A 16,587-nucleotide genomic window follows, 5' to 3' on the forward strand; every position below is an offset into this window, starting at 1 on the left:
AAAATTTGAGCATGGCTGGTGGGCAGGATCTTTTCAATGTTGTAAGAATTTCCTACAAAGGTGGGAAATTGAGCAGCATCTGTATGATGGTATAGGCCAGGCTATAGGTCTCTTTCTGAAATCCTTTCTTCCTTCTTCAACTTTTTATTCCCCACCTTATCACAGTGGATTCTGCCTAGGGGGTAAGTTTACAGAAAGGAGTTAACATAGCAGGACCTAAGCTGCCTTTTTTTTTTAGGGCTGCACCATCAGCATAGGGAAGTTCCCAGGCTAGGGGTTGAATCGGAGCTACAACCGCCAGCCTATGCTACAGCCATAGCCACAGCAACAGAGGATCTGAGCCTCGTCTGCTATCTGCACCAAAGCTCACGGCAACCCTGAATCCCTGACCCACTCAACAAGGCCAGGGATCGAACTCACATCCTCATTGATACTAGTCGGATTTGTTTCTGATGCATCACAATGGGAACTCCGTGAAGCTGCTATCTTTTAAAAGAATCTTTGACCAAGATTGGCTGTTGCCTCATATCTGGGAACTCAGCTCCAAAAGCTTTCCCTGCACTGATAGGAAAAATTGCCTAAATGACAAGAGTGCTTTGCTGAGCCTAGGTTGTATAAATAACGTGACTTAGGGGGAACACCTGCTTTCTTTCTAGAAGTTCTGTTATTTTGGTAGTTGCTAGGCAGGAGGTGCCTCCGTGCCGGCTCTCAGTAAAAAGCTCCCTCTCATAGGTTTCTTTGGGAAGCAATACACTACATGTATTGCATTTTTGTAGCTGGAGAAGGAGAGGTCTTACTTTTGCCCACTCCTAGGTTTAGAAGCAGACTGTGACTGGGATAGACCTCAGCTGCTGTGAGTACTACCATATGCTGAGTCCTAGGTGGCCTTTTAGTGGATCATCAAACCCATGGATGGTCTTGGCAACTCCCCAAACAGTAAGAGTAGTGTTAAGCACGCCTCTCTATGACTTCTCCAATCAAACAGTTACCAGTCTTTAGGTCTTATAAATTAACAGGAATTCATGTTCAAAATTATTGAAGTTTCTCATTAGAATTATATAGGATCTAGAAGCCTAACTAAAGCCAGTAGCTGGGAGAGAGTCGCATAATAAAATTCAAAAGCACTAAGATCAAAATCTAATGGGTTAAATTCATCAAAGTAGGGAAAAAATTAGGAAAAAGACACACGATTTAATATAGGTGAAGGGAAAATAGTTTACACAGAAATCAGGTGTATATAAGAACATGTATTAGTTATTTTAATGCAACTAATATTCCTCTGACACTTTTACATTAGCAGGTAGATAGTGTACACTCTTATTTGGTAGCTGGGTATCATAAGTTAGGATTCACAAACTCAAATGCCTGAAAAGGTATGAAGTTAACACAAATGTACAACACAGCTTGTATGCAAAATGGTAGTAACTAAGCTAGTCTAGTACCTTCTAGTTAGCTGGAATTGTCCTTAACCCACCCCCGAAAAACATAATAAAGTGAAACTTAGTCGTGACTCCCCATGACAAAAGGGTTTTCTACTCCTGCTCTAAATTGTGATTGTTAGCATTAAAGGAAAGCTGTCAATCAGATATCGATATTAATAGATTCTATTGTATGGGTAATGGATATTTAGTACTTTAAATGTAATGAACATCAATCTGGTAGGGGACTGAAGTGAAGGAGAAACAAACTGTAGCTAAATATTTTGGGATATTACGTATTTGTGGTAAAGGTGAATGATGGGAAGCAGTTTTCTAGAAGAGGAAAGGGAGGATGTACTTTGAGCTTCCATAAGGACCTATGCTTGCCATTGTCTGAATATATATATATATATATATATTTTTTTTTTTTTTTTGTCTTTTTGCTATTTCCTGGGCCACTCCGGTGGCTTGTGGAGGTTCCCAGGCTAGGGGTCCAATCGGAGCTGTAGCCACCGGCCTACACCAGAGCCACAGCAACGTGGGATCTGAGCTGCGTCTGCAACCTACACCACAGCTCACGGCAACGCCAGATCGTTAACCCACTGAGCAAAGGCGGGGACTGAATCCGCAATCTCAAGGTTCCTAGTCGGATTCGTTAACCACTGCGCACACCACGACGGGAACTCCATTGTCTGAATATTTTTAAAACAACATTCACTCTATTCCAATCTTCTGCTTGCTTTCTCCTCAACCAGCTATGCTGGCAAATCGTGGATAAAGAACCCCCATATAACAACCCATACATTTACACTTTCTAAAGAGTGCCATCTAAGAAAAGTAAGGGCTTGAATAAGTTTCCCAGTTTTTAAATACACACACAAAAATTTGGGTATTCAGAGCAAAGCTCAGTTTTTTTACTTCAAGGAGGTTACTGAGCAGAAGGGTTAAAAGCACACATTTACTTTGGACTCAGATGGACACTTTGGACTCATGTTTCTATTATACATTGTATGTGATCTTGGAGAAGATACTTAGCCTCTATATAGTCCCGTTTACTCGTCTATGAAATGATATTAACACTATCCACTCCATAACGTTATAGGGATTCTATATGTAAAGTGCCTACCACAACATAAGCAGTCAGTAAAATATGATGGGGATGGTGATGATGACAATGGTGGTGATAATGACAATGATGATGGTGGTGGTGGTGATGATAACGGTGGTGATGGTGCTGGTGGTGGTGATGGTGCTGGTGGTGGTGATGATGATAATAGTGTTTTGGTGGTGATGATAGTGGTGGTGGTGGTGATGATAATGTTGATGATGACAATGATGGTGTGGTGGTGGTGATGGTGCTGGTGGTGGTGGTGGTGATGATAATAGCATTGGTGGTGATGATAATGGTGGTGATGATGACAAAGAAGGTGGTGGTGGTAATGATGGTAATGGTGGTGACAATGACAATGATGGTGATGGTGGTGATGATAACGGTGGTGATGGTGCTGGTGGTGATGGTGCTGGTGGTGGTGTTGATGATAATAGTGTTTTGGTGGTGATGATAGTGGTGGTGGTGGTGATGATAATGTTGATGATGACAATGATGGTGTGGTGGTGGTGATGGTAATGTTGGTGATGATGACAAAGAAGGTGGTGGTGGTAATGATGGTAATGGTGGTGACAATGACAATGATGGTGGTGGTGGTGATGATGATGGTGGTGGTGTTGATGGTAATGGTGGTGACAATGACAATGATGGTGGTGGTGGTGATGATGATGGTGGTGGTGGAAGTGGTGGTGATGATAGTGAAGGACATGGTGGTGGTGCTGACCTGAAGAATGCTTCGGAATTTCTAAAATGGAACTGGAAATTTTCTTCAAATGAACTGTTAAGGGGAAAACCACTGTAAAAACAGAAAAATAAGGGCAATGTGAGAGGAGCCCACTCAGCCATCCTTCCTCCCTGTCATCTGCTCATCTTTGTGGTTCCATCAGTTTACCATGGAACCCTCAGCATTTAGCCAAGCATCATTTTAAAACCTATGGTAAGAGACGGACAAAGAAATGAGAAGATAATCTTTTGCTTACTTGAGATCTAAAGGAGGTTTAATGTTCCTGGGAGGTAGACTTGGGACTGACGATTGTGTTGGGTGAGAGGCTGGCAGTGGCGGTTGGCTGGCCAGATGGGATGGTGGAGGTGGTGGTAGGGAAGTTGTTGAGTAAGATGTTGGGCCTTTGCTGGTACCTAAAAAGCAAAGCAAAAAATATCATGAATTAAGACAAATCTTCAAAATACAAGAACGGGCCATTCCAAGTAGGCAGAAATGAGGATTTTTAAATTAAAAAACGCAGGAAATGCATCCTAAGTTGAATTAATATTTTTAAAAGTTTAATACTCTGAGTATTACAGGACATGGCATTTTTAAATGTTCTATTCCCTCTCCCCCCACCCCATTTTATTGAGGTATAATTGACAAGTGAAACTGTAAGATACTTAAAGTGAATCATGTGATGATTTGATATACATATGTATTGTGAAACATTTTTGCCCATCAAGTTAACTGACACATCTATTGCCTCACCTATTTTGGGGGGGGTGTGTGAAAATATTTAAGTTCTACTCTTTCAGCAAATTTCAATTATACAATATAGTGTTATCAACTGTAGTCACCAGGTTTTATTTTAGATCCTCAGACTTTATACATCTTATAATTGAAATTTCTACCTTTTCTTTTTCTTTTTTTAGGCTGCACCTGTGGCACATGGAAGTTTCCAGGCCAGGGGTCAAATCAGAGCTGCAACTGCTGGCCTACCACAGCCACAGGAATGCCAGATCCGAGATGAATTCCAGACCTCCACCACAACTTGTGGCAATGCCGGATCCTTTCTTTTTCTTTTTCTTTTCTTTTCTTTATTTTTTTCCGCTTTATAGCATGGGGACCAAGTTACACATACCTGTATACATAATTTTTCCTCCCATTGTTTTGTTGCAATGTAAGTATCTAGACATAGTTCTCAATGCTACACAGCAGGATCTCATTGTAAATCCATTCCAACGGATCTTTAACTCACTCAGCAAGGCCAGGGATTGAGCTCATATCCTCAGGGACACTATGTCAGGTTCTCAACCTGCTAAGCCATAGTGGGAACTCCAAAAGTTTCTACCTTTTGACTATCGCTTCCATTTTTCTTCCCCCACTAGGGCCCCAGGCAACCATTTTTTTCTACTCTGTTCATATAGTATACAAAAGCTTCCTAATTCCTTTTAGATATCCCTGCCTCTCTCCAAAGTTGTTCAGTTATGGTAATTATTAAAAATGCTCCCCTCTCTCTTCATGCTCTCTCCTCATTATCATGGTCGTCTTGGAGTTTTCAAAATTTCTCAGCTCTGGCACACCTGACATGTGACACTCCATGCCAGGCACAACTCTTACAAAAACAGCTCATTTTCTCTTTTGGCAGCTTTTTTTTGGAGGGGGGGGTTGAGGGAGGAAGAATTAGTTCCCTTATAAATCTGATAAATAAAAATGTCCAACTTATTACATTTATGTTAGAAACATTCTGTCCAGGTCATTTTTGTCATAAAGTTAAAATTTTTGATATATAGGACTTGCTACTTTTTCTCTAATTCAGTTAATAAATTCTTTTGTTTTTTGTCTTTTTAGGGCCACACCCATAGCACATGGAGGGGTCAAATCAGAGCTACAGCTGCCTGCCTATGCCACAGCCACAGCAACGCAGGATCTGAGCTGCGTTTGCAACCTACACCACAGCTCACAGCAGCGCCAGATTCTTCAACCACTGAGTGAGGCCAGGGATCGAACCCGAAACCTCATGGTTCCTAGTTGGATTCATTTCGGCTGTGCCATGACAGGAACTCCAATAAATTGTTTTATGTATTATTTCTATCACTAGAGTTATGTTTAAGAATCCTTTCTCTACCTTAAAGACACATGATTTTTAACCTCATATTGTCTCTCACTTCTCTTTGGATTCATTTTTTTTTACATTTAGCTTTTTTTCAGCTCTCAGTAATTTATTTTGGAATTACGTGTAAGATCTATTTTTACGGGTTTGTTGTTGTTTTTGTTCATAAGTCATTTACCAATGTCCCAGCACCATTTGTCTAATAAGCTATGATTACTTAACCTCTTTTATCACAGAATAAACATTAAACATTCTAGTGAATTTGCCAGAGGAAAACGATGTCTTGTCGTACAGCAGAAATTAACACACCATTGTATATCAACTATACTTCAATAAAATTTAAAACAACTAAGTACAAAATAAAGAAAATGACATCCTGTTACTTTATATAGCTTTTGATGGACTCATAAGTGATTTGAAAGTTGTACACAAAGAGAATAAGCCGCTGTGGATAGATATGAATAAACCATTGCCCAAAGGCAAGAAAAGCTGTTTATGAGCAACTTGTGACTTATCTCTTCATGGAAACAATTTTGACAAGTGGGAGGTGTCACCACATGACGGTGATCTAAGGCCTGGAGGGGAGAAATTACAGACATGGGTGGAGGATGACAAACTGGATACACTAAAAACTAACCTATCTTGAAGCCCACATGATCCTGTTTCGCCTTTACACAGGTTTATGAGACTTTCTGATGGGGCATCTGTGGTGCGCCCCTGCTCTTCTGCCTTCCTGGCACCTACTCTCCCTTCTCTGGTTATAGCAACCCAAGCTGCTCAGGAAGGGGTGTGATTGCCTTTCTACTGGGCTCGGACCTCCTATTGCGGGGGATCTTCCTGGAACTCTGGCAGCCGTCTCACCACCACCAGCAGAGGGCTTGCCTGAGGATGCAGCAAACCCAAGGAAAGCAGGCTGGGAGATGGAGACGGACTCGTTGGCTATTTTTAAAAGTTACTTTTAAAAAATTGTTAGAAAAAGAATGTATATAAATGTCTAACTGGGTCACTTTGCTGTACAGCAGAAATTGACAGAACGTTGTAAATCAACTATAATAAATTTTTAAAAACATTGTTAGAGATAATTTGACAGCTTAATGTGTGTCTTGTTCCTTATTAAACTTGGGAGAACACACACTAAACTCTTCCTATGTGACACTGGTATTTAGCAGGGGAATATTTTGCTTTGCAAAATCTATGGTCACTTTCAAATACTGCAGGGGATATATTTGCATATATACAAAATAATTCTAAGGAAAAGCATATCAGTTTTTCAGGGGGAAAAAAACAGGTAGACTTATCTTACTGAAATATGATTGGTTCTAAAATCCTAATATGGACTTTATAAAATATGCCAAAATATAATTTATAATATTGGAACTCTCAAAAGCAAAAATCTAATCTGATGTGATGAAAAGAGTGGCTACTGAATTACAGTAAAGCAGTAAAGAAGAAATAAATCCTAAACCTACAGGAAATTTCTGAGATCAGTGATAATTACATTAATAAATCACCTTTTTTGCTAGGAACCATTTTAGGCATTTTGCATATGGAATTTTATTTAACTGTCATAACACCTCTTTGGGTATATGTTATTATCTAGTTTCCATTTGATAGTTAAGAAAATTACCCAAGTTCAGAGAGTCAGTAAGCTTTAGAGGTGGAATTCTAACTCAGCTAGAAACTGAATCTTAGTTGATTTCTTACTGTATCTGTGCCCTATTTGCTATGTTCTGCTCATGGTCTCAAAGTCATGAAATGGAAATTATTGGTAAGTTCAAATGAACATATTAGCACATTGTCATAAGTCCAGCTTTTCTAACTGGTACCTTTCCTTTTAGTGCAATTTTGAACAACTATTTTCAGTTTCATTAGGGCAATACTAGCTCTGGAGACTGTAATCCGTGAAAGAATTCAGCTATATAGGTGTTTGGGATATAATTTGATTTCAGAAACCAGATAGCAGGAAAGGAGACATTCAGGAGTTAGTGGAAAATGGGCCCCCAGAGATGGATGACTGATGCAGGCTGGCAGGAAAAAAGTCTTACAAATTGGAATTCAGGAGTTTAAAATAAAATCAGGAAAGGAGTTAAAAAATATGACATAAATAAAACAAAGGGGAAGAACAACAAGTTTAGAGTTTAGTCGGCATCAAGAATTAGAAATGTAAAATTTGAGACATTTCCCAAACTATGATCTCTACGCATAAGTCTCATCCCCCAGTCTCTGAGGGGTATTGCCTAGGTAGTCTTGGTTCTTTAAAATACTGGAATTGAGGAGTTCCCTGAGCCTAGTGGTTAAGGACTCGGTGTGGTCACTGCTGTGGTGTGGGTTCGATCCCTGGCCTGGGAAATTCCACATGCCAAGGGCATGGCCGAAGGGGGAAAAAAAATACTGGAATTGAAAAGATCATTTGGAATTTCTTCCTCAAAGAATGAGAGGATTGTTCAGGGTTATGAGCCTCATGGCAGTAGGCAGAGCTGGTCTCCTGGACAGTATTGGACAACTGGGTGGCAGTGAGCTAGTCTTGTGAACTGGCATCCTGCTGCTCAATCTCATTCCAAGTCACATTCAGGAACTGTGTTCCCAGGCCTTGGAACAGGATCTCAAGGCTTCAAGAAGGAAATGCTGGGCATTTTGCTAAAAGGCCAATTGGGAGTTTGACTTATACCTTGCTATAAAACTGAGAACTTATCCAAGAGGAATAATAATTTTTTTTTTTTTTTTGTCTTTTTAGGGCCACACCCAAGGCATACGGAGATTCCCAGGTTAGGAGTCCATTGGAGCTGTAGCCAATGGCCTACACGACAGCCACAGCAACTCGGGATCCAAGCCACACCTGCAACCTACACCACAGCTCACGGCAACGCCAGATCCTTGAACCACTGAGAGAGGCCAGGGATCGAACCCGCATCCTCAAGGATACTAGTCAGGTTCATTACCACTGAGCCACAATGGGAACTCCAAGAGGTGTAGTAATTTTGATAATAAAATTCTTTTTTTTTTTTTTTTTTGTCTTTTTGCCTTTTCTGGGGCTGCTCCCGCAGCATATGGAGGTTCCCAGGCTAAGGGTTGAATCAGAGCTGCAGCTGCCGGCCCACGCCACAGCCACAGCAACGCAGGATCCGAGCCATGTCTGCAACCTACACCACAGCTCACGGCAACGCCGGATCCCTAACCCACTGAGCAATGCCAGGGATCGAACTCGAAACCTCATGGTTCCCAGTCGGATTCGTTACCCACTGAGCCACGATGGGAACTCCCTAGTTTTGATAATAAAATTCTTAACCATAATTTTAAAAGATGTGACTAATGACAAAAATAAAAGAGAACTGACCGTACTTATGGTAGGGAACAGTTTGTACTGGTTACAGAGAAAGCGTGGTGAGTTGGGAATGAAGGGGAGAGAAATCGCAAAACCTTCTAGAGCATGAAAATAGCTATCAAGAATATGGGAGGTTAGCAACTTCTGATGGAAACTTTTCATTCTCTTTAATCTTGGAAGCCAGGAAACAGCCTCGCACAAGTCCTATGTGCCTGATCAGACACGCCTGGACGGGTGGAACAGCAGGGACATTTCACCAGAAGGAAATGACCAGGAGGGGCCTCCATGAGTCAGCGGTGCCCAGGGGTTGTCTGGCCCTGCCCTGAAGGGTGGCTCCAGGTTCACGGAAACACAGGCTACCCAAAGTGATGACATTATATCAGGATCTAAAACTATAAATGGAAAAACAGAACTGAAAGGGAAGGAAAGAAGGGAAAGGAAGAGGGGGAGGGGATGATTAGTGAGGCAGCATTGGCAGGTGGTACACTCATGTAATAGAAAACATCAATTGCATTATTTCACAAACTCTGTACTTTAGACTCTTTTGACAACTAAATACTGATTCCAGATATTGTCACAATACTCTTACAATGCAAAGGTCTATGACGACTCAGGAAATCTATCCCATAGATCCGAGCCGCATTTGAGACCTACGCCACAGCTCACGGCAATGCCAGATCCTTAACCCACTGAGTGAGGCCAGGAATCAAACCTGCATCCTGTGGATACTTGTCAGGTTCGTTAACTGCTGAGCCACGACGAGAATGCCTGGATTTCCTTTTTAACCATGGATTCCTCTACAAAACCAAAGACATTGTATCATATTGCCCCCAATGGCCATAAAACCCTGACCCTAGACCTAATTTGGGATGTCTTAGAATTGGGCCAGACATTAGAAAACTTTGATTTTACCAACAGTTCTAGCGCCAAAGAGCTTTTTGTCTTTGGCAAATCATTTAATTGCCACGTGATTTAATCTTTCCATCTGTCAAACAGGAGTGATATGATCCCAACTGCTTCACACAGGCTTAAGGATTAGATGAGCTGATATGTATGAAAACATCTTGAAAAGTCTGAAGCATTGCACCAAAGATGATCGTAGAAGAATAATGGTTGCCACAAATAAAATCATTACCAAATGAACCTGATTTGAAGTATTTAGAAATAATTTAGATAAGGTCATCGTTTACTTATTTGGGAATTATTATGTACCAGCCCCAAGATTTTGCTATTCAACTGGTCACATGGAATAGAGACTTTTATGTTCTCTAGGCCTGGTAGGCATGTGGCTATTGCCCATCCAAATAGCAATTGCGTGGCATTTCCAGAGTCTGGACTGGTGAACTCTGCATTAAGAACAATCTAGGAGTTCCCATCATGGCTCAGCGGAAACGAATCTGACTAGCATCCATGAGGACGCAGGTCTGATCCCTGGCCTTCCTCAGTGGGTTAAGGATCTGGTGTTGCTGTGGCTGTGGTGTAGGCCAGTAGTTACAGCTCTGATTCGACCCCTAGCCTGGGAACCTCCCTCCATATACCATAGATATGGCCCTAAAAAGACAAAAAAAAAAAAAAATCTAAATGCATACTTGATGGAACCCTTAGCAGTTGCCTGCCCCCACACAGACATTTACAGCTAACTAAACATGGGCTTTTTCAGAACAGAGTCTCACTGAGCTCTTAACACCTTTACCGTAAGGGTTGTTTCAAAGCTCCCACGTTCCCGGACCCTACTCATGCCTTCCTCATTTCCCACAGGTAACCTTAGCCTTCATTTTACTAAGAGCATGGAGAACACTCCACCTGAGCATCCCCACTTACTCTTTGCTCTAACTTAGAGCCTCCTTACATCTTGCTTCCTTCATTTCCTTTGTCCTTGATTCTCTAAGAAAAAATGTCATTCTTGCCAATACTAATTGCCATTCTTGGTTCTTAGCAGAGTCCACTTCCTTATAGGCCCTGCTTCATTCATCACTAACTTCTCCACTTGCATCAAGTAAGCAACATTTATTGTACGCTTATTCTGTGCTCTGGACTATGTGTTTCTCTCTGCAAGAAGCACTTCCCATCTTAAACATGGCTTGATCTCCTCTACACTAAAGAAACACAACAATATCCTTTCCCACCCCTTGTCCCCTACTCTAGTTAGCAGCTGCCTTTTCTCTTTTCCTTCACAGCTGCACTTCTTGGAACACAAGCCTATATTTGCCACTTCTATATCTTTATTGTGATTGGGTGGCTTCATGGCAGAGGGCACAATGAAAATTTCTGGGATAGAGAAGCTTGGCTTTGAATTCAGACTACACCACTCTTAGGTTAACCTTTATTTTATTGTTTATTACTCAGCTGTGGGCCTTGAGTAAGCTGCTTGAGTTCTCCAAGCCTTCATTTTCTCCTCTGTGAAATGGTCATATATACCTACCATGCAGAAGTACCTGACACATTGTAGCTCTTAATAAACATTCCTATACTTAGCTATTACTTAATCTGACTGCGTCGTTGGTACATGGCATCTACCCACATCAACTCTAAAAACTAAAACCTTTTCTCCAAACCAGTTATGTATAATCTTGGTTCTGTTAGGATTTTTCAGAATGGACTAAGAATCAGGGTGTTAAACTCCTTATTCAGCCAACTAGGTACCAAACAAGTAAACATTACTTTCACTTTCTTTATTCCTAAACAGCATCAGAAACTATTTTTCATTTTTTTCTCTCTTTTTCTCCCCTGCTTTTTAGGGCCACATTCATGGCACATGGAAGTTCCCAGGCTAGGGGTCAAATTGGAGCTACAGCTGCTGGCCACAGCCACAGCCACTCCAAATCCGAGCCATGTCTGCGACCTACACCACAGCTCATGGCAATGCTGGATCCCTGACCCACTGAGTGAGGGCAGGGATCAAGCCCAAATCCTCATGGATAATAGTCAGATTCATTTCCACTGCGCCACAACAGTAACTCCAGAAGCCATTTTCAATGTGGGGAGTGGAATGGTTTGGTAGAAAGAATACTGGTGCTGGAATAATTCAGCCTGGGTTTGACTACCAATCCCAACCAGTACCAGCTATAGGACACTGGGGGATGTATTTTTGCTTGTCTGGGCTTTTTCTTCCTTGCCTGTTAAAATGAGACTGCTGCTTTCTAATTTGCAGGATGGCTCTGAGAATTAGAAATAATATGGGTACCTACCCAGCACATACTGAGTGTTCCAATTACGAATTATCCTCGAGCCTAGAACCATTGTGTTCTACATGGGATAGACTCTTATTAAACCTCCAAGAGCAAGTCTATTTCTCTCTGTGCAGAGAGACTGGAATGATAATACTCTATCATGGTTTCTTAGAAGAGTTTTCTAAACTGCCACTGTCTGAAACAACACACTAGTTGCTGTCCATTCGTGGCAACCAACTAGTTGCAGCAACAACACACTAGTTGCTGACCATTCGTGGCAACCAAGCTTCTGAAAAGCCACCAGCCCTTTTAAGTGTCGTGTGGCTATACCGCTGTCCTCAGGCCTGACACACATGCAGCCTAATGCTGCTCAGAGAGCTTTCTTTCATTTGTACCTGTGGTTTCTTATACTAATTTTAGGTTCTTTAAAATTCTCATAAATCACCTTGCCACTTACTTATTTTCTTCCCAGTTAGATAGCAAACTTCTGAGGGTGAGTCTACTCTGTCCACATCTGTGTTTGCCCCACAACACTTTGCATCTGTCATACACAGCAGGGCATTTCATGCCTTGCTGATTTGGACTTTCTTTTTTTCTTTCTTTCTTTTTGTCTTTTCTGGGGCTGCACCCGCAGCATGTGGAGGTTCCTAGGCTAGGGGTCTAATCAGAGCTGTTGCTGCCGGCCTACGCCACAGCCACAGCCACACCAGATCTGAGCCACCTCTGCGACCTACACCACAGCTCACGGCAACGCCAGACCCTTAAGCCACTAAAGCGAGGCCGAGGATCAAACCCGAAACCTCATGGTTCGTAGTCGGATTCATTTCCGCTGTACCATGATGGGCACTCCTGATTTGGACTTTCTTTTTTCCTCTTTCCCTTTAGAAAAAGCAAATTTAAAACAGTTTATTGAGAAATAAACATGCACACAGTAAAGCATTTAAGAAAAGAGGGAATACTGAAAAGAAAATCTCAGATTTAAGATCTCATCTCCCCATTCCCACCCCTCAAGACAGCTGTTACCAGTCTCATAGGAGTCTTTCAAGAAATATTCCATACATTTTTTTCCTACATAAAAAGGACCCTGGGAGTTCCCGTCGTGGCGCAGTGGTTAACGAATCCGACTAAGAACCATGAGGTGGCAGGTTCTATCCCTGCCCTTGCTCAGTGGGTTAAGGATCCAGCGTTGCCATGAGCTGTGGTGTAGGTTGCAGACGCGGCTCGGATCCCGAGTTGCTGTGGCTCTGGCGTAGGCCGGTGGCTACAGCGCCGATTGGACCCCTAGCCTGGGAATCTCCATATACTGCGAGAGCGGCCCTGAAAAAGGCAAAAAGACAAAAAAAAAAAAAAAAAAAAAAAAAAAGGACCCTGGTACATACATTATTCTGTTCTCTGCTTTCCTAACAATTTTTTAAAGAGTGTTCTATATTGGCAAAAAATAAGGCAATGAGTTTTTTTCACAGCTGTGACATTCTTCATTGCATTTATTTGATCCATTTCATAATTGATAGAAATTTAGTTAATTAAAAAAATCATTTTATCAAGATATAATTTACAGAAATATACTTTGTTTTATTTTTTTGTTTTTGTCTTTTTCCTTTTTTTTTTTTTTTTTAGGGCTGCACCTGTGGCATATGGATGTTCCTGGGCTAGGGGTTGAATCAGAGCTGTTGCTGCCAGCCTACACCACAGCCACAGCAACTCGGAATTCGAGCCGCGTCTGCGACCTACACCACAGCTCACAGCAACGCTGGATCTTTAACCCACTGAGCAAGGCCAGGGATCGAACCCGAAACCTCATGGTTCCTAGTCGGATTCGTTTCCACTGCACCACAATGAGAACTCCTGTAATTTACAGAAATACACTTTTAAAGAGTACAATTCAATGGTGCTAGTATATTTACCGTTGTGCAATCATCTTCACAATCTCACAATCTCATTTTAGAATATACGAATCACCACAAAAACAAACCTTGGACTGTTAACCTCCTTTTCCCCATCCCTCTTAGCCCTTCCTTAGGCAACCACTAATCTATTTCTGGTCTCTATAGATTTGTCTATTCTGGATGTTTCATATTAACAGAGTCACGCACTATGTGGTCTTCTGTGACTGGTTTTTTCACTTAATTGTCTTTGCGCTTCAATTGTGTTGCAGTGCTTAACAGTACTTCATTCATCTCTCCCTTTTTTTTTTGCTTTTTAGGGCTGCACTCTCAGCATATGGAAGTTCCCAGGCTAGGGGTCGAATTGGAGCTGTAGCTGCCGGCCCATGCCACAGCCACAGCAACTCGGGATCCAAGCCGTGTCTTTGACCTACACCACAGCTCACGGCCACATGGGATCCTAACCCACTGAACAAGGCCAGGGATCAAATCTGAATCCTCATGGATGCCAGTTGGTTCATTACTGCTGAGCCACAACAGGAACTCCAGTACTTCTTCCCTTTTTATGGCTGAATTATATTGCACTCTATGCTACCACATCTGTGTAATCATTTATCTCCTGATGGGCATTTGAGTTGTTTTCACTTTTTACCTGTTATAAATAATGATGGTATGAACATGTCTTTGTATGGACATATGTTTTCATTTCTTTTGGCCATTTTTCCAGAGGAGAATTGCTTGGTAACTATGTTTACTCTTGAGGAATTCTAGTGTGTTTTGTATTTTTGGACATTTTTAGATTATTAGACAATTGCAACTACAAAATTATTCTTGTACTTGTATGTTGGATCCCAAGTATAAATATATCTGTAGGATAGGAGTTCCCTTGTGGTGTAGTGGGTTAAGAATCCAGACTTGTTAACTGCTGTGGCTGGAGTTTGGTCCCTGGCCCAGGAACTTCCACATGATGTGGGCATGGCCAAAAAACTAACTATCTATCCATCCATCTATCCATCCATCCATCCATCCATCCATTTCTGTAGGATAAATTCTTAGAAAGTGGAATTGAATATTAAAATGTTTTTGTAAATAATGCCATTTGGTAAGATTTTATCAATTCATGTATCTTGTAGCACAAGAGTAGAATACCAGTTTTACCACAACTTTGCTAACTATTTTGGTCTTAACAATTCTAATGGGTAAAAAAAATATGACATGACATTTTAAGTTGCATTTCTATGCTTCTAAGTGAGGCTAAGGATCTTTTCATGTGTTTATAAGACATTTTATTTGTGTGTGTGTGTGTTGTGTCTGTGTGTCTGTGTCTTCATTATACAGAATGTTACTGGTACAGCATCCTATTTAGTTAGGTTGCTAAAAAAAAGAACTTACACTTTTATGATTGGCATCCGATCTAATATAGAATAACTTTTATAATATAGGCATATAAATAGATATTGACATTTATGTCAAAGTGTTTTAAACATTTTCAGAAGATTCTCAGCAGCCTTCAAAGGTAAGGACTTGAAAACTCTAGGTCACAGGCTCAGAAAATCTGGTTTTACAGAAATTTTTCTTGTCTGGCTTGAAATCATCTATTCTTATCTTCAAAGAATTTAAAAACCCATAGTGGATATAAACTCATAGTGGATGGGAAATTTTGAAAATCAACTTAGTTGAAAACAAAGTACTGTAACTATACTAGCAAAAAACCCTTTGCTTTGAAAGCAAGCTGCCAAGAAAATGTTGGCCACCTTAGAATGGTCCATCAACATGGAAAGAAAAGTAATACTGAAACATTAGTGTTTGCATACATAATCAAAGCAGAAGTTAAAACGAAGGTTAAGAAGTAGAGATCAAAACAAATATACCAATCAATTAGAGGAAAATAAGCAAAGAAAAGCTTTGATCACTATCTTAAACTTCCCTATCTCGGACCTAACTTTAACATTCAGTGTCTCTGAATGTTTTTTTTAATTCTTAAAAATTCACTCCCCCAATAACTTTGTTGACTATTCATTTGTTTATGTAATTATTTTCATGATTATACATGATCTTGAAATGTAAGTTTTTAAATAAAAGTTTTTATTTATTTTCAATTCATAAAATAACATGGCATTCAAATTAGGCAGTAATTTGACTGCAGATTGCTGAATTTTGAATCTTTCCTTTTAAAAAAAAGTTAAACATTTCATTAAGAGGAAAAAAGTCAGTGTAGAGGAAAGTTTTTTTTTTTTTTTTTTTTTTTTTTTTTTTTTTTTTTTGTCAGATGCCTTTAGCTTACAGAGTGTCTCTTATTCTGAGATAGAACATATTTGGGCAGAAGACAATAACTGAAGTTCTTTTCTTCAAATGCTAAATTGTTTAAAAAGTATACTAAAATTTACCTAGGAACAAAGAAAGTTCTAGAATTCAAGGTTTAGAAACTCCTCATATGAACTGATTTATATGTTGAAAGAACAGTGACTATTTGGAATAAATCAATACTTTTAAAATAAAAATCAGTACAGCATAGAAACATGACACCTATGAGCAGAGAAGCTGTAAACACTGATGATGCAGAAACAATATTATAGCTTCAGAATATAAGCAAATAGAGGGCTGATTAAAGCAGATGATCCAAACTCATTTGTTAATGGAAGCCAGGCAGGAACAGGCATTTGTCCACTGTGCAGGGAACTGACTACAGTGAGCAGATGCAAGCCCTGTAGCAATAGGGGGCTATGCCAGGGCTCACTCCAGCATCTTTCAAATATGTGGGGAACAAACCTAGATTTTTCTATAAAACCTTTCCATTTTTGAATGTTGGCAACTAAGTAAACAAAACCAAACAAATGCATAAAACAAACACCACCCCCAACTCTGCA

The 16,587-nt window shown here is 40.5% G+C and overlaps 1 protein-coding gene across 4 annotated transcripts in view; it reads right to left on the bottom strand.

The window, feature by feature from the left end:
* Positions 1 to 16,587, bottom strand: part of FYB (FYN binding protein) — a 175,230-nt gene that overhangs the window by 52,057 nt on the left and 106,586 nt on the right. For all 4 annotated transcript variants that reach the window (XM_021076648.1, XM_021076647.1, XM_005672430.3 and 1 more), the window contains exon 3: positions 3,507 to 3,663. In XM_021076648.1, the coding sequence (XP_020932307.1) occupies positions 3,507 to 3,663 (157 nt within the window). The remainder of the gene's footprint in view (positions 1 to 3,506; positions 3,664 to 16,587) is intronic.

This window comes from Sus scrofa, chromosome 16 (assembly GCF_000003025.6).
Source record: "Sus scrofa isolate TJ Tabasco breed Duroc chromosome 16, Sscrofa11.1, whole genome shotgun sequence".
NCBI lineage: Eukaryota > Metazoa > Chordata > Mammalia > Artiodactyla > Suidae > Sus > Sus scrofa.